This window comes from Dichotomopilus funicola, assembly GCF_033296635.1.
Source record: "Dichotomopilus funicola strain CBS 141.50 unplaced genomic scaffold C8A04scaffold_50, whole genome shotgun sequence".
NCBI lineage: Eukaryota > Fungi > Ascomycota > Sordariomycetes > Sordariales > Chaetomiaceae > Dichotomopilus > Dichotomopilus funicola.
The window spans coordinates 97012-120638 of record NW_026944071.1 but is presented as its reverse complement, the minus strand read 5'-3'; the positions used below and the strand labels follow the sequence as shown (position 1 = coordinate 120638).

Genomic DNA, 23627 nt, shown 5'->3' with positions numbered 1-23627 from the left:
TACAACAGACCAGTCTTCACACAGGCGGAGTTCCTTCGCTATAGACCGTGTGGACCTAGACTTCACTCTTGAGAAGACAGTCAACACGTGCACGGGGGACGACAAAGCATTATTTCTAAGTAGATCGTGCTACAAGCGCATTTCTTTACACAATCTAAATTGTTTCTTTTTCTCCTACCAATATCTCAACGCCGTTAATTGAAAGACATAGGCGTATCATCACCCAACACGCTTCGCTCCCAGTCTAAGACGGCCGAATGATCGGCCGATCCATGTCCGGTGTTTCTCGCATGACGGAAGACCGGTTCACTACTCCAACTGCACAACCATCAATTATCCAGGTGGGTAGCAATTCGTCTCGCCATAAACAGTGCTCCCAGATACTACCGTGTTTCGCATCCCCTGGATCGACCATAGTACAACGACATGTTAATTATGGATTTCCCATCGCCAGTAACGCTCCTGGACTTCCCCGGAAAACTCCTCGACACCATCGCCGGGTACATCCCTGGTAGAGACAGAGTTGCTTTGCTCTCCGCCAGTCGAAAGTCTCTTCAGGTTTTTGAGCCAATTCATTATCGCCAAGATGCCCATGGTGCGAAGCCAACCGCACTGCTGTGGGCCTGTGGCAATGGCAAAGTTCAAATCGCAAAGAACGCTCTTGCTGCCCGTGAAATCGTTCCTAGTCCCCGAGGGGTTGATGGTCGCCGTCCACTGTTGTTGGCAGCGAAATCGGGCCACGAGTTAATGGTAGAGCTGCTGCTCGCGGCCGACGGAGTCGACCCGAACGAGCGCGATGATCACGGCCGAACGCCCTTGTCGCTTTCCTCATTTATGGGGACCAAGGCGTTGTAAACCGACTGCTTTCGATTGACGGAATCAACCCGACCCAGTCGATAATTATGGCCGGTCAGCACTCTCGCTGGCCGCCAAAGCAGGGCAGACGGGCGTGGTAAAACTCTTGCTCGGCTTCGAGAGGGTTGTTGCCGACTCTAAGGACGATGACGGGCAGACACCGCTTTGGTTCGCCATCGGAAACGGGCACCAAGAGATGACTTAACACTCCGTGACTTGACTAAAGATTCAACCCCTTCTTAGTTTCGTCCACCTACTATAGAGGCCCGAAGTAAAGTACTTATCGGGAGGGAAACGTGGTTCAAGCCCCTGTTGTAAGGCCCAGAGAGTGAGCAAGGCTAAATACAGGAGCTGGGCTGGAAAGCCTGGGCCACCGGGCCACCGGGTTGCCCAGCGCCCAACAGTTCTTGAATACCGTGCCTTAGCTCGTTTGATGTGTCTATTTACTAGAGGTTATTCTTAACTTCATCTAAATGAGCTTCCTTCTACGCTTGCTTGGCTGTTCTAAGCCTCAAACAATGTGTTATTCCACACAGAGGAGGAGGTTGAGGGCTCTGCACAGCTATACCCTCGGAGCTATGCGCAGCCTGGGCACCGCTGCGTCTAAGGACCATCGCATAGTCTTATCAGTTGAGTTCATCTAATCTCAAGATTTTGTCTGAAATCGGGATAGATATTTTTTCTTTAGCGGGTCACAGTATTGCGAGTGGTCATCACTAAGCAAGTTGTCGGAGGCTGATACCACCCAAGGCAATGCAAGTAATTGATGTTTTATAGACGGGATCGAGTTACAGCTAGTTTCTCCGCTGCCGCGGCGTTTATTCGCTTCCACATTGATTTACGCCGCTCATGCCCCTCGTGAAAAGCGCGAAACCACTCTCGCTTAAACTTGGGTAGAGTCCTCCCGACACCCTCCTCACCCGCTCCCGCTAGTCTTCTCAGCGTCTCGAAGTAATCTTCAAAGTCTGGGAAGATGAGGGCGAAGGCAGGCCCATCGCCGCGCAACTTAATGCGCTCCGACTCCCAGCTGCGCATTTCGTCAAGAGGTGGCAGAGAAGCCCTTCCGGCAAGTAGGCGCGCGGCGTAGACGGCCTGCCATTCATAGATTTTGAAAGTCAGGCCTGCCTGCACCGCTCCGACGAAGAGGAGCGTTGGGTCATGCTGCCAGACCACGTGTTGGTATAGATTCGGCACGCGGTTGTTGCGGACTGGGACGGCCGGGAGGAAGGGTAGTGTCCACGAGTACCCGGTGGCGAATACGATATGGTCAACCTCCGAAATGACATTCCCGTCTACTAGGTGAACATTCCTGCCCGATACGTGGGAGATAGAGGGATGCCTTTGGATACCCGGGTTGTTGAAGGCTTCATCGCCAAAGTAGCCGTTGGCCCTATGACCGATGGTGATTGCGTGAACTGGTGTCTGCGCTGTGTCGACAAGGTCGAAAGCAATGTCCGCCCCCGAGACAGAGGCCCCGACAACCACCACTCGCTATTATTTTTTTAGTGTCAAAACCTATGCAGTAAGACCAGCCGAGTAGTAACTCACCTTGCCACCATACAGATCCCCCCCACGGAAATGCTTGCTGTGTATAACACTGCCTGGACGAGACTTCTCCAATTCTGCAATGCCTTTAATCGCGGGGATGTATGGCACCGAATAGTGCCCACTGGCGACAACCACGGCGTCGAACCACTCTGCCCACCAGTAGTCCTGTTTCCTACCCTCCTTGCGTAGCGAGACTTTCCACTCGGCGCCGATTTTCTCTACGCGCTCGACGGTCGTGTTGTACGACACAAGGTCCTCGTACCCTCGTCGCTCCACGAGTCCTTTGATGTACCGCCGCATGACGTCCCAGTGCCGGAACGGCGTGTTGGGGCCGTGCAGCTCGATGGAGCGCAGGCTACGCTCGGCTGGGATCGGTTCCTGCGAGAACTCCATGGGGACGTCTTCAATGTTAGTCTCCAAGTAGGGGTAGACGGAAGACTCGGCGAATCGTGGCTGGGCAAATTTAGCCGTCAGGGCGGGCAGATTGTTGGGAACAGGAATCGGCGCATCGGCTGTTCGATCGGCGAGACTGTCGAAATCGGACAATGCTGGAGGGCGCTCACGGTCTCCGATCCTACGGGTGGCCCTGTGGTCAGTGGAACGACAGCCAAGCGGTGTCGAATGTATACCTACCAGCACCCCCCAGGACCTTCGCGACGCTCGAAGACGCGGATGAGGTCGAACGTCTTTTCTTGAGCAAGGGCATCTATCGTGATGGCCCCCGCGGGGCCAGCTCCGATGATTGCCACGCGTTTAACCACAGGACCGGGCATGGCGAGCATCTCTGGTCCGTATCACTGCTAGAAACTGGGTTGTTGGGGCATTTAAGCACTGCGGAGCGAGGTCGGCTCGAACAACCAAGTTTCAAGACGCTAGCCCAAAATATTCGGACCCGACAATCCGGGGTGCGTCGACAGCTTCAGCCAATTGTGCTTGGTACCATGTGAAGACTCGGTTCGAGGAGTCTCATCACGCCATTCTCAGATCCAGGGATCTATTGACTCAAAACGGGGCGATCTCCCCGAAGTTGGGACTAAATTCTCCGCCAGTCGTCCATCCAGATTGCAAAGCGGGTTGGTTTGCCTACGAAGCTTGGAAGCTTTCAAGCATAGAATTTAGAAAACGCATCTACGAGGTCTGGGAAATAGTATGAAGGAGCGATGTGAAGATGTAATTAATTGTTGCTGAGAGCATGTACTGAATTTAGCGGTGCGCGCGTTGAAAATCGTGACTTTTAGAGAATTTGACAGGGGACCTGGTCAGTATCCGGCCCACTCTGATGGCTTTTGCCTGGTACACTAGTTAGCTTCGCACCTGCACGTTGCAGTACTTCCCTTAACTTAGGTAGGCTGGTACACTACTTGGTCAGGTCGTATGGAGAATTGATGACATTTCAACCATCAATGGCGCAATTCTACCAGTAAGACCCGCAATCAGAAGTAGTTTTTGTGACAACTCGGTATGTCTAAGCTTCGCTGACTACCTGAGCCCATGGGGCTATTGAGAAAGTTACTTGCCACGCCTGTGGACTGTTTTGGAGGTTCCTCGTAACATGTACTTTTCTGTCCTGTCGTTCATGAAAGCAGGTCCGACTCCCGAAGAGAAGAGTGTTTCCAATTTACTAGCATACTGCAAACATGGCGACTTCTAGGAATGTCACTCCCTCAAACCATATGACAAGTGATCCGACAAGATCCGAGCGGTCTCTCTCCCAAATAAATTACGACAATAGCGGCGGGCAAGACATCGAGTCGAAAGCCCTTAAGAAGTAAGTCTCTCCACCATTGCAGGACGATACGCGCCGATCCTAAAACTGACCGACCTGTAGGGTTGATGGATCTGTCTTGCCTCTCCTGTTCCTTGGGCTGCTTGTCTTTCAGCTTGACCGCATGAATCTCGCCAGCGCATTAACCGACGGATTTGCTACTGATATTGGCGTCAACCAAGAGACTATAAACCTCGGTAACCAGCTCATGTTCATGGGCATCGTGGTGCTGGAGATTCCATGTAATATGGCGCTTCAGCGTGTGAGTCTTGCTAGATCGCTACAGCTACAGACGACCAACTAATAGTATAATAGATTGGTCCTCGCAAATGGATTTCTGCTCAGGTGTTCATCTTTGGCTTAGTTGCTACACTTCAGGTGCTTATTACAAATCGAGGAGGATTTATAGCCACACGTCTCGTCCTTGGCTTTGCTGAAGCTGGGTATATCCCCGGAGCGGTATATACTCTCTCAACATGGTATACCAAGCGAGAACTGGCTAAGCGGGTTGCTGTGCTCTTCTTTGGCATGTTCGGCGGTAATGCTATCAGTCCTCTTCTCTCATCCGGCATCCTTAAACTCGGCCGGGTCCAAGGCATCCACGGATGGCAATGGCTCTTTATGCGTAAGAACACACATCACGAATGCCATGGTTTAATATTGGTCAACATTCTAACGGCTGCATAGTTGAGGGTCTTTTTACCGTGGTCGTCTCTTTTTTACTTCTTTTCTTCCTCCCTGGTAGTCCGGATATACCGAAGCCGCTTCTTGGACCAGGCATTATTCGCTTCTCACGCAACGACCAGCTCGCGCTTCAGGCACGGCTTGAGAACGATGATCATCTTGGCAAACGGCCAGGTGTTCAGGGGGTTCCCATTGACTGGAACCTTGTCTGGAGAACAGTCTCAAACTGGCGAAGGTGGCCACACTACGTGTCTACGTTTGCCGTGTTTTCAACATGGTCGCCTCTGACGACTTATACCCCGTCCATCATGGTGTCAGTTTATCCATCCAACCCGCTTGGGTTACCCCAAAGCCCCACTAAGAGAGCCTACTTATCTTATTACCTGCCTTGGGCACATCTGGCTAATGGAAGGAACAGCTCTCTAGGGTTTGACCGCACTGCAGCCAACGCGCTCGCCGCAGTGGGTGGCTTCATCGCCCTAGCGGTCGTATTCGGCTTCGCCTACCTTAGCGACCGCACCAACCGTCGCGGAGGCACAGTCATCGCAGCGCAATTGTGTTACCTGATTACCTTGATTGTGGCTCGACAAGTCCACCCACACGTCGGAAAATGGTCACGCTGGGGACTCTGGACTGCTGTTAATAGCTTTGCTATTGGGTACCACCCGATACACAACTCGTGGGTACAGCTAAATTGCCAAGAAGCAGGGGAGCGGAGTATTGCCATTGCGTGAGTATGGGCTGATGATGTGTAAGAGACTACTCGTAAGCTAATCGTGTCTTAATAGCATGTGGGTGATGTCTGCTATTTCAGGCTTGATGGCAGGGACTCAATACTTCCGTGCAGATGATACACCTTTGTAAGTGCTACTGGTTAGCTATAGCCGAGCAATGCTGATGCCCCCCTCTAGCTATCAAACTGGACTTCGGACGATGGTCATCCTAGTATCTCTAGGCATAGTCTCCGCAGCTTTACAGGTTATAGTCTATATTGTGCTTAATAGGCGGGTAGCGCAAGGAAAGCATGATGCAAAGGATATTAACAGGCCTGTAATATACACTCCCTAGTCTAATAGAGAGGCCGACTCTACTACATCAAGGATAAGAGGTTGGCATTGCAACCGAAGTGGGGGACTGTGAACATGAAATGAGCGTATAATTAGTTAGGCCCTTGTGCTAGGGCATGGACATACCACAGGATAGAAACCAGTCAAGAGGTAAGACAGAAGCACGAGATGCCTGGTCCGGTTTTGTCAGTAGCAGTTATACGCCCTCTAGGCACGCGGGAATGAGCATCATGTCGGCCTAACTGTTGGGAGATGGTGGGTGGGTGGTAGGTTCTAAGGGTTGGTAATACGTTGGAATTATGCGAGGTCTGACGCGTCACCCTCGGTGTCTACTACTCACTCACCTAGCCCAGTTGAGTCTAGGAACGAAGCAAAGAGCAAAGAGTGGAAAATCATGAAGGGCAGAGCTTCGCCTCTGCATAACCTTTCTTGGTGTTGTTTCTCCTGTGATGAGCCTCTAGGGTGGTTTCATTATCCGGCTACAATTCCGGCTCCTCGTGAGGGAACATTACTTCTTTGGGGATATGACTGAGTCAACGAAGTTAACGTTACAGATACGTCCGTACCCAACTCCACAAACTCGCCTAACCACACCATCAATAACTCTTTTGTTGAAGCAAAGGATCCTGGAAGACTCGCCATATTGGCTGGCTTTTGTTGCCAAACACAATGATGTACCTCAAGCTAGACGAGCTTCCGCCGGAAATCCTCCACCCAAGCAGGAGGGGGTAATGGGGATGAGGAAGGGGGCGGATAGCGGTGACACAAGCGTTGGTGGGGCTTGTTGCGGTGTTGTTGAGGTTGAAGTTGAGGGTTGTTGCGGAGGAGGAGGCGACAGGGAGATAGGTTTTGTGAGGGACTAGAAAATGTAGGAAGTTTCTTGAGGTACATGGGGTTGAGTTGCCGTTGTTGGGGATTTCCAGGATGGGAGGGTCACGGGTGGTTGTGTTGAGGGGGTTGGTGATGATGGTGGTTATTATTATGATTATTATGACGAAGATACGGAGGATATTATCATGTACCCCCTAGATCGTGAATAATTAAGGGGAAAAGAGGTTAAACACTCGTCACTAGAAGGATGGGCTGGTGCAGAGAGCAAGTGACCCAACTTCCAGATGTAATATGTGTAAATAGACTACGGTCAATTCGATCCGTCATGAGCAAAGTATTCTACGGTTGATTTTCTTTTCTTGAATTATTTGCCCCAATGCCCTTAACTACTCCATTATGGATGAATCATCAAGCAATCCCCCCTTTTCAGCACCGCTTTCTCAGGGTTAGGGTTTGGTACGGGCTCACCCACGCCACAGGCAGGTTGTGCCCTTTGCATTAACATTAACGTGACTTGTGTTACTATGTCAGTCAAATGTCAGCTCATTTACGGGGCGCCGATCTGGCTATTCCATACCTTTATATTCACATATCTCATAAAATAGAAAGGCAACGCAGATGGAAAGGACACTGTCTCATTTTCAACAACTTTTAAGTCGCATTTGCTACCAAACTTAAATCCGTGAACATCCAACAACCCCTCCATGTATCCGATGGCATCCATTACTGTCCAAGCAGAGCGTGGCCGCCGACGTACCGGGGGAAGCCCGAGAAGCTGAGCCACAGCTCGCCGGTGAAGGGCGAGTTACCGACAATCTCCTTCGCGCGGCTCTTGAGCTCATCCACATCCCAGGCGGCAAAGACAAGCTTGCCGTTGAGGAATTTGGCCTCGGGCGAGGCGACCCAGACGAGGAAGTCCGCGGGGAGGGAGACTGCAAGGTTGTTAATAATTACGTGCAACGCTAAAAGGGAATAGAACATGACGAGGAGACGAGACTTACTATCATCAAAGGCAAACGGCAACTTAGTAGTCTTGGCCAGCTGCGTCGACATAGCAGTGTCCAGAAAACCCGGGTGCACATGGTGAATGCGCACATGCGGGTTCTCGGCCCCAAACGCCTGCAGCAACTTGACAGCAGCCGTCTTGGAGCTAACATAGGCGCCCATACCAGGAAACGGCGGGAACATGATCCCAGCAGTCGTCAAATTAACCAACGTAGCCTCCTTCCCACCATTAGCCTTTACCAGCGCCTGCGCCAGCGTCAGCGTCCCAACAACAGTCGTCTTGTACCCGTCCAGGAAAGTCACCGGGTCCGCATCAACAAGCGGCACCACAGGCGCCAACACCCCCGCCGCGTGGATCACGACATCGACGCCCCCATGGGCAGCCGCGACATCGGCAAATATCTGGCGGAGCTTATCGCTCTCGAGCAGGTCGACAACATGCGTGCCGACGGTGGCGGTGGTGTGGCGCTCACGGACGAGGTCGGCGGTCTGGTGCAGGGCGGCCTCGCGGCGGCCGAGGAGAATGAGGGCTTTGGGGCCGGAGGCGGCGAAGGAGAGGGCTGTGGCCCGGCCGATGCCGCCTGTGGCGCCGGTGATGAGGACGACGCGGCCGGCGGTGGAGAGCGCGGGGAGGGTTGGTGTGATGGAGGCGTGGGTGGTGGTGTGCGTTATCTTGGTGTAGGAGGGCTGGGGGCCGGCCATGGTGGGTCCGTTTGGGATTTGTGTGTGGTTATTGGTGTTGTTGGTGGTGGTGGTGTCTGGGCTACAGATATGAGGATGAGGGGATGAGATTACAGGTGTGTATGAGAGACGAAACAACGAATAGCTCAGCGTTCGTAAGAAGGACTCGGTGATGTATTTCAATCAACCATCAAAATCTTTAAAGAACGCGGCGAAGATTAGACGGGAATGCATCAATACAAGCATTTGCATCCTCCCGTTTGCTGCCTGGCATGCTCCATCGTGCTCCATGTTCCATCTTGTTAGCTCCCTTCCATTCCGCTCAGCTGCGTAAATGGCAAAATAAACGCATTCCGTGCCTTCCCTTGCATCGCGCAAATATGGGAGGTTCTTGGTGGTCTGGCTAATCGGCGGATTGATTATTGACCGCGGGCGGGTTGCTCTTGCACCAACAGTCCCAACAAACGGTTAAGCATGAAATCCTATGTGCCTAAGTATAGGCTAGCGCCGGGCAGCTGTGGACCCCAACTTTGTGGACCATGCAACCCCTCGCCTTGGGAACCGTTCACACCAACGCAGCCGCTCATCTTGTTAAACTGTGAATGAACGGTTGGCAGGCACATAGGAGCGGATATTTCCCAGCTCTGGAACTTCGCTAGTGCAGCGGAAACGAGGCCCTCCCCGCCTGCTTCCCCACCACATTCCTCGCTAGAGCCTTTCTCGATCGCGCTAGAGAGAACCCCGTTGATGGATTCCAATGTACATATCGCAGAATACATGCTGTGTATGTACACTCGGCCGAACGCTCGGTTCTCCGAGCGATGTGACTCTTATGCACCACGGCGGCGCGAGACCGCCCGGTGAGGCCGCGGACAGAACACAGCATGTAATTCTCGACTTTTAGCGTCTTCCTGCTAATGAGTCAGAAGAAAATATTTCCCCGTATTCATGCCTCGACCCCGTCCCTGGCGCATTCCGGGCCGCTCGGCTCCGGCACACGGCCTCGGGACTATCGGCGTTCTCGGATCTCCATATCCTCTTGAGGACTTTCTCCGTAGTCATACTGTCATACGGACCAAAGTTCAGACGGACAAGAACCAGCCTCTTGGGTTCCCTTGGCTTAGCCCGCGGCTGAACCAGGGCAAGGTTGGTTTGGGTTTGCCAAGCAAAGCTTAGCTTGACTTCTCTCTCACATGTTCTCTTGTACACTACTTTGGAGCCAGGGAAGCACAGGTCAGCACGACCGTCCTGAGCCGATCGCGGGCCTGAAGTCCACCACACCCGCCGAGCCCGATCGTGCCACCGGCATCGGCCCCTAAACCCCTGAACGCCCACCTCTTGGTCGATCGGCCGGCAGTAATCCCCCAAGATGGACGGGTTAGCGGCGACTAGCCAGCTTGGCTTCAACAACCGCTAGGTTTGAGCCTTGGGGATCCTAACGAGCAAGCATCTCTCAGCGATGCCCACTGTCCACACACGTCGATCTCTCGATGTCTTTCCGCAGCGACCTAGGATATCATCGCCCACCTGTTCAATCCGCGGGGATATTCATAGCTTACGCGTGTCCGTGGCAGTGGCACCATTCGAGAAGACCCAAGCTATTCACAAACCTCGAGGCCGGTCGCACCGGCTACGCCATGATGCTCATGACGGTGTCTTACACCAACGCGGCCGATGATGAGCGGGTCTGTGTTGCCGTGATGGCTATGCTGGATGCGCTGCGGGCGGTGTTGAAGCGGGAGGGTAAGTTGATTGATTTTGTGTATGCTAATTATGCGGATAAGTCGCAGGGGTGTATGAGAGTTGGGGAGGGGATGTGATGGGGAGTTGCAGGCGGCTAGTAAGAGGTGTGATCCGAGGGGGTTTTGCAGAAGAGGGTGCTGGGGGGGTTGAGGCTTTATCGAGGGTTGTGTATCTTGGATAAAGAGGGCGTGGGGAACGGGAAGGGAATTGATCTTCGGGAGATACTATTGTCTGTATTTGAATTGGGGTAGTTACTTCATTAATATAATTATTGCTCAGCTTTATGTGATCGACTTCCGATGATATGATCTAGACGAGTGAATAATACACCTATGGGTACCCATGGGTGGGTAGGGTAATACCCAAATCATATGGGTTATGGGTAGAACCCCGTTTTTTGGGTTCGGGTTGGGTTGGACCCATTGATGGCAAACCCGATAGAGCCTCAGGCGGTGGTCGTGTCAGGGGCAAGGGGTGTGCTTTGAGGGTTTCTACCCTTGTCTTCTCGTGATGACTTCTTAGTTCGGTTAGAGAAGCCGCCGTTTTGACATACCACTCTAGGCGTACCCGATTTTCCCATAAGTTGTATCCGTACCTCCAGTTACGTTATTCCGACGCCGTGGGCTAAATATTTCTTGAAATTAGTTCGTTTTATAGGTTGACGGCAATGGGACATTCCTCATGGCTCCCGGAAGCCGCTAACCTCAAACTTCTTGCAAAATGGCTTGCCATGCCCGATTCCTAAATTAGTACCAAAACATGATAAATTAGCAAAGTGTTGTTTCGAGGAAAATGGATACTAATTTGTAATATTGGAATTAAACTAATAAAGTTTTCTTTGAAGACTGCCAGACGTGTCTCTCGTTTAGTCCTTAACAGAATCAGTCTGACGGAGCCTCTCAGTTCCGCATCTATCATCAGAGCAATAGTCCTGGGTATGTATGTTGAAAGTTCGAATTGAGTTGCTTGCCTTGACAAAGTTGGGACGAAATCCAAATACGCTGTTTGCCAAGACTTTTCCGCTGTTCACAGCTTTGTGGTCTGCCAATGGAAATTGCTTGGCGTCGAGCTTCTCCACAGCTTCTTTCCCCAACCCCACTCAAAGTGCTGCTGTGAACCGCTGCGAGCTCCCCGTTTGAACCTGATCTGAACCCGACTTCCATCGAATCAACAACGCAACGGCGTAAGAAATACATGTGATTCGTTCCTTTCGGTCGAATTGCACGATTGCAGACGCCACGGAGGAACGAGACTACCGTTTACCCCTCTTTTCTTGCCTTTCCCTGGGGCTCACTCGTTCCTTCTCTCTCTGGTTTGGTTGACTTGTTTGGAGCTCGGTCCAATCCCAGGTTGTTGTGGAGTGAGGGAGTTAAGCGACCGCGCGGCTGGAGTCGCTCAATTCGACCTTTTTGGCTTGGCTTGGCTTTCCCACTGCGGGCGGGTAAAATCAACCCAACCCAACGAACGCAACGCAACACTCAACTCAGCTCAGGGGGGAGCTCACAACAGTAACAACAACGAAAACAACCCAACGCAGCTTGCGATCGTCGGCTTCTCGTTTATTAACGGGGTTTAATTTCCCATCTGTTGCACGCACCCACCGACGCAGGGAGCCTTGACGCAAGGGAGCCGCGACGACGGCCGGGAACGACGTGAGGCTGACGAACACGGGCCGCTGAGGCTTTGCGCTGGTCATGGCTTCGGAAACACCGGTTGAGGCGGGTAGGTTTCTGTTTCTTTTACGCTTCTTACGCTAAACGTGCTGGTGTGGTCGCGACTAGTGTTTGGCTTGCGTTTGCGTTTGCGTTTGTAATTGCGCCTTTTGTGTTTGAGCAGCAGTGGGAGGCCGGGGGCTAATCCAGATGACGATCTCCAGGGGCGCCAAACCTGAACCTCACGCCCGAAGAGAAGCGCGTATACGGACAACTCTTTCGACAGGCCGATACCGATGGTGTGGGGGTTGTGACAGGCGAGGTTGCCGTCAAGTTTTTTGAGAAGACGAGATTGGATTCGCGGGTACTGGGAGAGGTGAGTGTTACAGGGCCGGAAGAGGGGTAAACACACGAGAAAGAAAAAGGACGCTGACCGGGGATGGGGGAACACAGATCTGGCAGATTGCGGATAAGGAGAACCGGGGCTTCCTCACGCCGGCCGGCTTCGGCATCGTCCTGCGGCTTATTGGGCATGCGCAAGGCGGCCGTGAGCCGACGGCCGAGCTGGCGCTCCAGCCCGGCGGGCCGCTCCCGACGTTCGATGGCATCAGCATAACGCCCGCACCACCGCCGCCCCCGCAGGCTCCCCTGCAGTCGCAAGCGACGGGCGCGCCCGGGCCGATCCGCATCCCGCCTCTGACCGCGGAGAAGGTGTCGCAGTACACGGGCTTGTTTGAGCGGCAGGCGCTGCAGAATGGCAACATGCTGCCAGGTGAGGCGGCCAAGCAGATCTTTGAAAAGTCGGGTCTTCCGAACGATGTGTTGGGCCGTATCTGGATGCTGGCCGACACGGAGCAGCGTGGCGCTCTGGTACAGACCGAGTTTGTCATCGCCATGCATCTGCTTACGTCCGTCAAGACGGGTGCGCTGCGAGCCCTTCCCAACATCCTCCCCGCTGCGCTGTACGAGGCGGCTACGCGCCGTGGCTCGAACGCCGGGGCTGGGATTCCACGACAAGGCTCGCCCACGACGGCGGGCACTACGCCGCCCATCTCAGCGGTCCCGAGGCAGCTGACGGGCCAGGGTCAGATCCCGCAGATGCGCACGGGGAGCCCGCTCGGCCGCCCGCCCCTTTCGTCGCAGACTACGGGTGACTGGCTCGTCACGCCGGCGGACAAGGGACGGTTCGACCAGCTGTACGACGAACTGGACAAGACCAAGAAGGGTTTCATTACGGGCGAGGAGGCGGTGCCTTTCTTCAGCCAGTCGAACCTGTCAGAGGACGCGCTGGCGCAGATCTGGGATCTCGCGGACGTCCACTCGGAGGGCCGCCTGACAAGGGATGAATTTGCCGTCGCCATGTACCTGATCCGACAGCAGAGGACAAAGCGTGATGGGTCGGCACTTCCCACGACACTGCCGGCCAACTTGATTCCGCCGAGCCTGCGCACTCCGCAGCAGCAACAGCAGTCCCAACAGCAGCAGCAACAAGCTCGCCCGCGGACGGCCAACTCTGCTTCGGCGTTCGACCCTCCGCCGGCCGCGCGGCCGCCACCGCCGCAGCAAAAGCCGTCGGCGATGGATGACCTGTTCGGCCTGGACGACATCCACCCGCCTGCGCCGGCTCAGGTACCCGTGCGCACCGGTGGTTCGGCCCCCGGCGACCCATTCGCGTCGAGCCTGAGCCTCAGTCCGAAGGCGCCGTCGTCGCCTGCTAGGCCCTCGCCGTCGGCATCCACCTTCCGGCCGTTCGTGCCGTCGTCGTCGTTTGGGCGCGGCCTGACCACGCAAGCGACGGGCGGGTCTAATACCTCGGCCTCGGCTAAGCCTGCAGCGATTGAGGATGACCTGCTAGGCGACGCGGAGCCGGAAGTGAGCAAGAAGCTGACGAGCGAGACGACGGAGCTGGCGAACCTGTCGAACCAGATCGGGTCGCTGACCAAGCAGGTGCAGGACGTGCAGGGCCAGCGCACGGGGATCCAGAACGAGCTGACGCAGTCGAGCGCGCAGAAGAAGAACTTTGAGCAGCGGCTGACGCAGCTGCGGGCCATGTACGAGAAGGAGGCGCAGGATGTGCGGGCGCTGGAGACGCAGCTGACGACGTCCAAGAACGAGACCAAGAAGCTGCAGGGAGAGTTCGCCATGGTTGACGCTAGCTACCAGGAGCTGCAGAACCAGCACCGTCAGCTGCTGGGGGCGTTGCAGGCGGACCAGCAGGAGAACGCGGCCCTCAAGGAAAAGATCCGGGCGGCCAACGCCGAGGTCGCGCAGCTCAAGCCGCAGATTGAGAAGCTTAAGTCAGACGCGCGCCAGCAAAAGGGGCTCGTGGCGATTAATAGGAAGCAGCTGGCCACTAACGAGGGCGAACGCGACAAGCTGAAGGGCGAGGTCGAGGACCTGACGCGCAGCAACGAGGAGCTCGCGCGCCAGGCTAGCCAGGTCAGCATCAGCGCAACCAACTCCCCGCCGCCGCCGCCGCCGGCTCAGGTGGCCAGCCCGGCGCTGTCGACGGCAAGTGCTAATAACCCTTTCTTCCGCCGCACGGGCAGCACCGACATCACCTCGACCTTCTCACCACCCATCCGGTCGTTCACGGACCGGGCCTTTGACGATGTGTTTGGCCCGGGGCCGGCTGGTGCTGGTGGTAATGCTAGTGGTAACGGCGGTCGTGGCACTCCTCCTCCAGCTGCAGCAGCTGCCATCTTCAAGCAAAACACGGGCGCGTCGACCGGCAGTGCCGCCTCGTTTGCGACCCCGGCCTCAACGAGCCCTAACGCGAGCCGCCAGCCGACCGTCGCGGGAGACCAACAGCAACAGCAGCAGCCCACTACGCTGGCCGAGGCCGGACGCAGCAACTCGGGATTCCCGCACTTTGTTGACGCCGCTGAGTCGCTGAGCACATCGCGCCAAGTATCGCCTGCGCTGAGCAGGACTGAGACGGCGAACCAGGAGACATTGGCTGCGTCTCCTTTGGAGCCAGCCCAAACTGGCCATAGTCTGGCAGCGTCGGGATCTGGCTCCCGGCCGGCATCCCCTGCGTCGGCAACTGAGGGCCGACCTGCGTTTGGTTCCATCTCGGAGGAGACAGGCAAGCCGTCTGCCGCAGCTGTTCCGGCTTCTGCTGCTGCTGCTGCTGCTGCATCGTCCGGTGGCAAGGAGGCCGACCCGTTTGCGGTGGACCAGGACAAGGCCAAGGAGGATTTCGAGTCAGCCTTTGCCAGCTTCAAACAGGCTCGCGCCGGGCCCACGGCGGCGACGTCCTCTAACGACACAGCAAAGGCATTCTCGACCTTCAGCTCGGAGTTCCCCCCTATTTCGGAGCTGGAACGCGACGAGTCGGACAGCGAGAGCGAGCGTGGCGGGTTTGACGACGACTTCGCCCCGGCTTCCCCGCCACCGAAGCACGTCGTCGAGAAGAGCATCGGCTCGCGGTCGGCGTCTCCTGTGGTGCCCAAGACCCTGCCTGATGCGGCGGCAGCTTCGCCTGAGCCGGCCGTGAGGTACGGATCAGCCTGATTTGATTTGTTGGTCCCTGTTCTGCTCTTGCCTTGATTTCATTTTTTCCTTTTCTTGTTTATCTTATTTTTTCACGAAAACATGCACTAACATCCGCAGCGACAAACCGGCCACCTCCCCCTCGCATCTCAACAACCTCAGCTCGTCCAACATCAACGACATCTTTGGTTCCTCCTCGGCCGCTGCTGCACCCACGGCCGCCCCAGCAACTGCCAAATCCCCCGCCCCCTTCGACGATCTCGACGACGACTTCGAGGGCCTTGAAGACGCCAAAGAGGGTTCCGCCGACGACGACTTCGCCACCATCTCCCGCTCGGGCCTCGATGACTTTAACCCCGTCTTCGACAGCTCGCCGCCGCCGAGCCAGGCGAAGAGCGATGCCACGCATCCGGGTGCCGGCCTCGGCGGTGGAACCAACACCACCTCGTTCGGCACGGAGAGCAGCTTTGATTTTGGCTCACTGTCGGGTACCTCGGCGGCCGGCAGCACGGCTGGTGCGAGTGCCACGCCTGCTGCTGCCTCGGCGTCGACTGCTGCTGCTGCTGGACCTTCTGGTACTGGTGCTCCTGCTGTGAACCAAACAAAGGCTGCCACTGGCCCCGCCGAGTCAGCCTCGTCACCGTCCACCTCCCACGACTGGGACGCCCTCTTCGCCGGCCTCGACTCAGCCACCACCCCGACCGCCTCTTCCCAAACCCTCGCCACCAGCCTAGACAACGACCAAGCCACCGGCGCAGCCATCGGTACCGCCACCACTACTGGAGCAGCAACCACGACATCCGCCACAACCGCAGCAGACGGTGGTGAAACAGCCGGTGGTGAGAGTAGACCGAACGCGCCCGGTAGGGCACTGACGGAGGAAGGCGAGCACGACGACCCGATCTTGAAGAATCTCACGGGTATGGGGTACTCAAGGAAGGAGGCGCTGGCTGCGCTGGAGAAATATGATTATAATCTGGAGAGGGTGAGTGGTACTCCTGGTGTTGCTGGATTTGCTTCTGTTTCTGCTGTTTCTGGTTTCCCTCCTGTTCATTTTTCTTCTGGTGGTGGTGGTGGTGGTGGTGGTGGTGGTGGTGTTTTTGGTGGTGGTCAGGGGTCTTATACGGAGTGGAGGAGATGAGTGAAGTGTGAAGTGGAGATGAGATTTGCCTTTCTGACCTTGCCTATCCTTTTCTCCTGCCTTTCCTCCTTTTCCCTTCCCTATCCGATGCGATTGTCCCTTGCCTGGGTTGGTTCCCTTATGTGAGGAGATGGATGACTAACGGTTCTTCTTTGTTCGTTTCTTTTGAAATTGTAGGCAGCCAATTATCTGGCCAGTCAATCTTAGGTCGTCATTCTATCGCCAGTTGGGTCGGGCTAGGGTCGACTTGGACTGGGCAGGCTAGGCCTGGACCTGGGCCTTGGATCTGTTAAGCTTATCCTGGGGTTATCTAGGGGGTCTGTTCGGGGTTGGGGTGATGGGATGGAACGAAAGAGGGGGTGGAACGGTACGATTGGGATGAAATGAGTGGTTGAATCGGGGGGTGGGCTGGATGTTGCGTGGGAATGGGAAGTGGGATGAGAGTGGGAGGGATTATTCAAGTGGATGAGTGTTGGATGGGGTTGAAGCTGTGGGCGGAGAGAAATGGTGCTCGTACCTACGGACTGGGGTCAAGTACGAGGATGATATGTTGGGTGGAATAGGTGGACAGGTGGTGAGCGTGGGTTGTGTCGGCCGTGTTGTGTTGAGTCGAGTCGAGTCGATGAGTGATACCTTTTCTCTTTTAACACCCTCTTCCCCTCTCCCAAAACTATTTCATGTCAATAGTTTCTTTTCCCTTACTCCCCTTTTCTTTCCCACACCACCGTCTTGTCTACAATCTACTACAGTCTACAGTCTATTTCTTACCGCCGTTTTGGTTCTCACAGTTTCCTTTGTTTCCTTGCGTTTCTTAGTTATCCTTGTTGAGGGGGAGAGCCAGTCAAGGGTTTCCCTTTTTTTCCCTCTATCTCTGTTTTGTTGTCTCTGCTAGCCTTCCCTTACCTACCTACCCAGCATCCGTTCGTTAATCTTAATAGTTGTTTTGCTGTTTGTGTTGCGTTGTGTTGTTCTTGAGCCCTGCTTCCTACAGTAGTAAGGTGGCAAAGGGGGTAAGTAGGGAGTCAGTCGTGGCTGTGTTGTGTTTGTTGTTGTCGTATTGAAATAGGGATGTGAAGAGTAGTTGTGTGTATTGGATACCGGTGATGGACCAAAGTTAGGGGTAAGAGTACGTATGTCGTTATTGTGGTTGGGGCAGGTTCTTGCAGCGTGATGTGGCTGCTGTAATGGATGTGGGCGGTGCGTATGGCACCTTGAATTCGATGTCATGTAAGTGCGGTCGTTGGCACGGAAGGCCGCCAAGCCTCCAGCGTCCTGTGTGGGGAGAGTGGGGCCGCTGTTAAGCGTGAACCCCGCGCTCCGATGGGCGGATTTGCCCCGCCAAAATTATTTTTCTCACTGCACCTTAAGTTTACCACATCACATCTTTCAACCTTTGTCGAATCATCGTATCGCCTTCGATCTAGTCAACCGCTTCCGCCTGATCACCACACTCAACAAAACAAAACAACCCCGACAAAAAGGAAACGTCAAAATGTCCGACGACGACCTCGCCATCTACGACGAAGTCGAGATCGAGGATATGACCTACGACGAAACCCGCCAGCTGTACCACTACCCGTGTCCCTGTGGCGACCGCTTCGAGATTGCGCTGTGCGACCTGATGGACGGCGAGGACATTGGTGTGTGTCCGAGCTGTAGTCTGATGATTCGGGTTATTTTTGAGGTGGTGAGTTTCACGCTTGCGCTGTGTTGTTTGATGCGTTTGTTCTGTCGGGTGCGGGTGCTTACTAGTTGTTTGTGTCAGGATAACTTGCCGAAACCTCCGGGCCAAGGGGGCGGTGAGCAGGTTGCTGTTACTGCTTAGATGGCGAACTGAAAAGGAGAGTGGGTTTGCCGTAGTAGGAGCCGGAGGAGGAATCACGCCGAGTACACCACGCCGACCGGGGAGGTACATGCATCACATGGCCATGACCGAGAACAATAAACACCACGGGAACACAACAAACGAAGCGAACTGGGGCTAAAGTAACTGCGATTCAGCTAGATGGATCACCTACTGCCGAAGTACCCCAAATGGCAGCGGAATCCTACACAGCCAGTCACGAACCCATATCACCACCAGCTACCGCACCGGCACCAATCCCTCCTCCATTACAACACCTTTGTACCGACCATCTATCTACAAACTCCCCCTCAAACCACCCGCAAGACTATCCACCCGTTGCCGTGTTCCTCCGCGCCTCAAAAGAACGCAACGCCAGCCACACACACAAACGACAAGGCAACGATCGACTTGTCGATGTATCGCGTGTCGGCCGCGTTGACAGGGACCACGGTCGCTGTGGCTGTCTCCGTGGAGGCTGTGCGGGAAGGTGTTAGTAGGTGAGCAAGCGACGCAGGGTCAAGGTATTGGTTGTTGGATGGAACGGTCAAACAACCGACCAGCCAGCCAACTATCAAGGCAAGCAGGCAGGCCGGTTGTACATAACACCAGGAAGGGAAGGATACATACTCGCAGTAGGCGTCTGGTCCGTTGCCTCTGTCGGCGTTGAGGTGGCCGTGACGGTCTCGACGACAACTGAGTCAGTTGGTGTCACGGTCTCGGCGGTGACTGTCGTGGTGTCTTGGGCTGTCACAAGTCCCGCGAAGAAGAGAGAGGAGATGGCGAGGACGAAGCGCATTTTGGTGGTGGTGGTGGTGGTATGGGACCTAGTATGGTTGTTGTTTTAGGGTGATGATTTGATATCAAGGCCAGAGACAACAGGAGTGAAGCGATAGAAAAGCGGACGGGAGAGGAAAGGGGTGGGTTTGCAGAGGATTGAAGTCTAGGTTATAAACTGGCCTAGACCGATTCGTAGCTACCGGATGGTCTCCATAGAAACGAGGTGATGCCGTCACGATGAAGCCTCGTCCGGAGTATACCGACTGCCAGAAATCCAAGCTTAAGCAGGTGGTCAGACAAGACACCGAGTCAGATACAGGTCCAAGCACGCCTCGTATAATTTGTTAGCTTGCGGTGTCCTGCTCCGAGAGTACAGGGATGTGATGTGTTCGACTCTAAGTGCGTGTTCTGAGATGGGACGAAAGGGAGAAACTTGGCTAACATGTGCTAAACGTCCTACGCCCAAATGCGAAGCCCGTTCTACAACCCCTCACTTACCTGCGGCTATCCCTGAATGGAACCTATGTTGACATCAATACTTATTACACAACTACTATTCGCACGTGCCGAATTACCAACTTCGACCACAGGTCGGTTCAAACGAGCCGATATTGCATTTGACTTTCTATTGTATTTCTCACAAAATCATCGGTTTTAGTCTTTTACTAAACTCACATCCGTTTCTCGCTCCACATGTCACCCACAACACCGTCCCTAACTACTAGGTACGGTAGACACACCTACACATTCTCAAAGAAGAAACTTGGCTGCCCCGGCAGCGCAGACTCGGCAACAGGCGCCTTGATCTCCACCTCGGCACCATTATTCGTCAGGTCCTTGCCTTGCTTGCTGCCCTCCTCGACGGCAAGAATCTGTACCGACTCTAGCCCAGCTGCGCGCTTCAGGCCGGGGACCATGGCCTATGGTGAGTTAGTACGGTATTAACTTTATTTGGTTGTTGCAGAATTTGAGAGGGGGGAGGGAACATACCAAAAGCGTCTTAGCCTCATTAAACGCCAACTTGCGCTCCAGCACAGCAGCCGCCGGTTCACCATCCCGCAGCCGCTTCTTCAGCGCCTGCACAAACGGCATAGCCTTCTTCATCTCGCCCATCTTGGCAATCCGGCCGTTCAGCGTCTTGTCGTCGACCCGCTGCGTGTTGGCATCGGCGTCCCAGACCTCCTTGAGCAGCTCGATGTACTTGGCCTGCCAGGTCGGGAAATCAGCTGTCGTGAACACCGTCAGCTTCTTGGGCTTCTTGGGGTCGAAGTCGCTCTGCCGGCCCTTGGCCATTTTCTTGAGCTGTGCGGCCTCGGCGGAGTTGATGTTGGATGAGGTCTGGCGGACGTATTCGCGCGCTGCGGTCAGGGCTGGGTCGGCGGGTGGGACGGTGGGCCAAGCGGCGAATTGGATGGACTTGGGCTCGTGGAGGATCTCGAGCCAGACGTGCTCGGCCCAGTGCGGCGCGATGGGTGTGAGGATCAGGGCCTGCAGGCGGATGTACTTTTGTACGAGGTCGTTGTGCAGCGGGATGCCGGCTGCGTTGCAGGCCTCGCGGTAGGTATCACGGGCGTTGAGGAAGTCGTAGTGCGCGGCCTTGAGGGCGAGCTTGTACGAGGTTTCTTCGTAGTGTTTCCTCGCTTCGTGGACGAGAGCGTTCATCTCGTTGTCGAAGAGGATGTCTTGGAAGTCGTTGAGCGGGCCGGTGCGGAGCTTGTCGTCCTTGATGTTCTCCTCGATCCACTCCTTGTTTGTGTAGAAACGGAGAATAGTGTTGTCGGCTACGTCCTCGACGAAGTTGGAGTCTGAAATTCCGTCACCGGCATCGGCAAGGGCCACGCGCGCGGCGTCGGCACCGTACTTCTTGACAACATCGTCTAGGGTCATGAAGTTGCCCGTCGACTTGCTCATCTTCTCGCCGTTCAGCTGCAGATGGCCGTTGGCACGGATCGACCGTGGCCAGTACTCGCGGGGGAAGAGAGCTGCAACTCGTTAGCCCAAGCGTCATTTCACTTTGATCCTTTCCAGGGGCAACATACCGATGTGGTTGTACAGGCAGAAAGACAGATGGTTAGGGATCAGATCCTTGCCGCTGACACGAATATCCAGCGGGTAGAAGTACTGGAAGTCTCTCCTCATGCCCTCGAGGGTCTCCTTAGGGATACCCGACTTAGACACCAGCTCATCCGAGAAGTTCTCCCTGCAGAAGATGTAGTCCCACACCTCGTCAATCAGCTGCTCGGGCCCGATGTTGCCCTTGCCCTTTTCCCGACCGAATAAGTCAGTGTGGAGCCATGGCACGAGGGTGTAGTAGGCCATGTAGATTGTCGAATCACTCAGACTCTCGACTAGGAAGCTGTGATCCCACGGGAGCTTGGAGCCGAGACCGTATGTCCGCGCGCAGGCCCATTGCCTGAGCCAGTCGAGCACTCCCTTGAACGCGTGTTGGGTATCCGGCGAGTAAGTCTCCAGACCCTTACCGTCCTTATTCTCGACGTAGTCGAAAGCGATATGACGCCATTTCTCCTCGCCATAGTCGAGGTACCACTGATCGAGGAGAGCGACGGTGCTAAAAGCCATGTCAGCAACTCCACAATGTTCCCAGCACAAAAACGCAACTTACCACTCATCGCCAGACCGCGACACAACCTTGTTCTCGGGCTCAGAGTAGGCAAACGCCTCTCCCTTCTGGATAAGCTGCTCCCGGACCTTGGGCTTGGCAACCTCGACCTTTTCACCCTTGAACTCGCCGACCTTCATGACACCCTGGTAGAAGCCCTCCTTGTACGCAAGTTCCTTAGCCTCCAGGAGCTGCTTGGCATCCTTTGGCGAGGCAATTTTGAGCTTCTTGACGAGATAAGGAGCCAAGAGGTCGGACGTTGGTGTTTGAATGATAGGGTGGATCTCCAACTCGGCCCACTCCTTCTTGATGCCGTAAAAGTCGGCCTTCTTGGCGAGCTCAGTCACCATAGCGAAGTCATCAGGGGAGTCAGAGGGGACAGATGTGACAACACCAGTGCCCTTGGTAGCCAGGACAGACTCCATGGGGAGCACGCGGACCTGGGGATGGAAGCTGAGAGGGGCGTTGACGAGAGTGCCGATGAGGTCGGAACCCTGGATATCCGCCGCCTTTTCCGGCACACCATCCTTCTCAAAGATGCCCTGGTAAGCCATATTCCTCGCTGCCCGGTCGGTGATGACAAAGTACTCGTTTTCGGAGGCCCGGAACACACCATACGTCAGGCTTGGCCCAACAAAGCAGCACACCTGACCGTACATCGTCTCCGGCCGCAGAGTTGCCGGGCAGAGATACACAGACGCGCCCTCGGGGACCTTGCCCTTGATCGCCTCGGCTGCTTGTGGTGCCCACTCGATAACCTTGAGCTTCAAAGCTGTGTACTCTTGGGGCAAGACACCCTCACCCTCACTGCGGTCGTGGTCCATGCAGGGCTGGCCATCCTTGATAGAGTAGATCGTATACCGCTTGCCAAACTTAATCTTCTCCAACTCCTTCAGTCTGTTCATTTGCCAGCGTACAAAGGCATCGTAGTACGGATTCGCGTCGGTGGTGACGAACTGACGGCGCCAATCAATGCGGGCACCAAAGTTGGTCAGGTCCTTCTTGCACTCCGGGGGGAAGTACTTGAGCCAGTACTGCGGGTCGGCGAATTGGTGAATCTCCTCGAGGGGGATGCCGACCGAGTTCAAGATCTGCCATTGGTACTTGGCCTTGACCGTCTTCGCGGCGGCCTTGCCCTTCTTGGCGTTGAACTTGGTCAGATCTTCCTTAGGGCCCTTGGCCGCCGGGGCCGCGGGAGCCGGCTCAGCAACTTCCTCTTCCTCCTTGTAGCGCTCGAAGTTCTTTCCGAAGAGCTCGACCTCCTTGACCAGCTTGTCGGCAGAGGCCTTGATGGGCAGACCGGTGCAGTGGTAACCCAGGGGGAACAAGGTTCGCTTCCCCTGCATGCGGGCAAACCCAGCATGGAACTCGATCTTGCTGAAGCTGAAGGCGTGGCCCGCGTGGAGACGGCCGTTCATGTAAGGATAGGCGATGGTGCCGAAGAATTTGGGGATCTTCTCGCGTAGATCCTCCGCACTGATGGAGTCGAGGGGGTACTCGTCGATCGAGGGGGCCTCGGCCTGGAAGACTCCATCCTCCTGCCACTTGGCCTGGTACTTCTTCTCGATCTCGACAAGGCTATCACGCTTCTCGGTACCCTTGAGCTCCTTTGTCTTGGAAACGGCAAGGTCGGCCATGGCCTTGGGAAGTGCCGTGTCGGCCATGTTTTATCTTTTCCCCTTTTGTTTTCCCCCTTGTCTCTTTTGGTCGGAGAAATCGAATTTGATCGTGTGCGGCCCGTAAACGGTCGAATTGGTCCCGAGAATCGCTCCTCCAACTCCTTGAAGTGCAAATCAGACCGATGTCGCGTGGTTGTCAGCCGAGTCAAGCCAGACAAGGAATTTTTATTTTGGGTGACTCCGCTGGCTTGGGCGGGCTTCACTGTGGACTCGCACGCATGGAGGGGCAACGCGGGGT

At 55.2% G+C, this 23627-nt stretch overlaps 7 protein-coding genes across 7 annotated transcripts; 3 read left to right on the top strand and 4 right to left on the bottom strand.

The window, feature by feature from the left end:
• Positions 1-1626: 1626 nt before the first annotated feature.
• C8A04DRAFT_38657 (uncharacterized protein) lies at positions 1627-3176 on the bottom strand (the record flags this gene model as incomplete). Its single annotated transcript, XM_062784300.1, has 3 exons — positions 1627-2346; positions 2404-2977; positions 3037-3176. The coding sequence occupies 3 exons, from the start codon at positions 3174-3176 to the stop codon at positions 1627-1629; spliced, it is 1434 nt and encodes a 477-aa protein (XP_062635374.1).
• An 864-nt stretch (positions 3177-4040) lies between these two features.
• On the top strand, positions 4041-5920 carry C8A04DRAFT_38656 (major facilitator superfamily domain-containing protein; the record flags this gene model as incomplete). Its single annotated transcript, XM_062784299.1, has 7 exons — positions 4041-4171; positions 4232-4430; positions 4484-4793; positions 4856-5165; positions 5271-5582; positions 5641-5712; positions 5764-5920. 7 exons carry the CDS (start codon positions 4041-4043, stop codon positions 5918-5920), a joined length of 1491 nt encoding a protein of 496 aa, XP_062635373.1.
• A 1553-nt stretch (positions 5921-7473) lies between these two features.
• Positions 7474-8457, bottom strand: C8A04DRAFT_13621 (uncharacterized protein; the record flags this gene model as incomplete). Its single annotated transcript, XM_062777783.1, has 2 exons — positions 7474-7682; positions 7752-8457. The coding sequence occupies 2 exons, from the start codon at positions 8455-8457 to the stop codon at positions 7474-7476; spliced, it is 915 nt and encodes a 304-aa protein (XP_062635372.1).
• A 3416-nt stretch (positions 8458-11873) lies between these two features.
• Positions 11874-16707, top strand: C8A04DRAFT_38654 (uncharacterized protein; the record flags this gene model as incomplete). Its single annotated transcript, XM_062784298.1, has 6 exons — positions 11874-11901; positions 12056-12207; positions 12543-14487; positions 14518-15331; positions 15447-16311; positions 16675-16707. 6 exons carry the CDS (start codon positions 11874-11876, stop codon positions 16705-16707), a joined length of 3837 nt encoding a protein of 1278 aa, XP_062635371.1.
• Positions 16708-17959: 1252 nt separating this feature from the next.
• C8A04DRAFT_13614 (uncharacterized protein) lies at positions 17960-18292 on the top strand (the record flags this gene model as incomplete). Its single annotated transcript, XM_062777778.1, has 2 exons — positions 17960-18154; positions 18233-18292. 2 exons carry the CDS (start codon positions 17960-17962, stop codon positions 18290-18292), a joined length of 255 nt encoding a protein of 84 aa, XP_062635370.1.
• Positions 18293-18669: 377 nt separating this feature from the next.
• Positions 18670-19109, bottom strand: C8A04DRAFT_30400 (uncharacterized protein; the record flags this gene model as incomplete). Its single annotated transcript, XM_062781365.1, has 2 exons — positions 18670-18788; positions 18941-19109. 2 exons carry the CDS (start codon positions 19107-19109, stop codon positions 18670-18672), a joined length of 288 nt encoding a protein of 95 aa, XP_062635369.1.
• Positions 19110-19830: 721 nt separating this feature from the next.
• On the bottom strand, positions 19831-23374 carry C8A04DRAFT_38652 (uncharacterized protein; the record flags this gene model as incomplete). Its single annotated transcript, XM_062784297.1, has 4 exons — positions 19831-20010; positions 20081-21072; positions 21130-21659; positions 21714-23374. 4 exons carry the CDS (start codon positions 23372-23374, stop codon positions 19831-19833), a joined length of 3363 nt encoding a protein of 1120 aa, XP_062635368.1.
• Between the last annotated feature and the right edge of the window lie 253 nt (positions 23375-23627).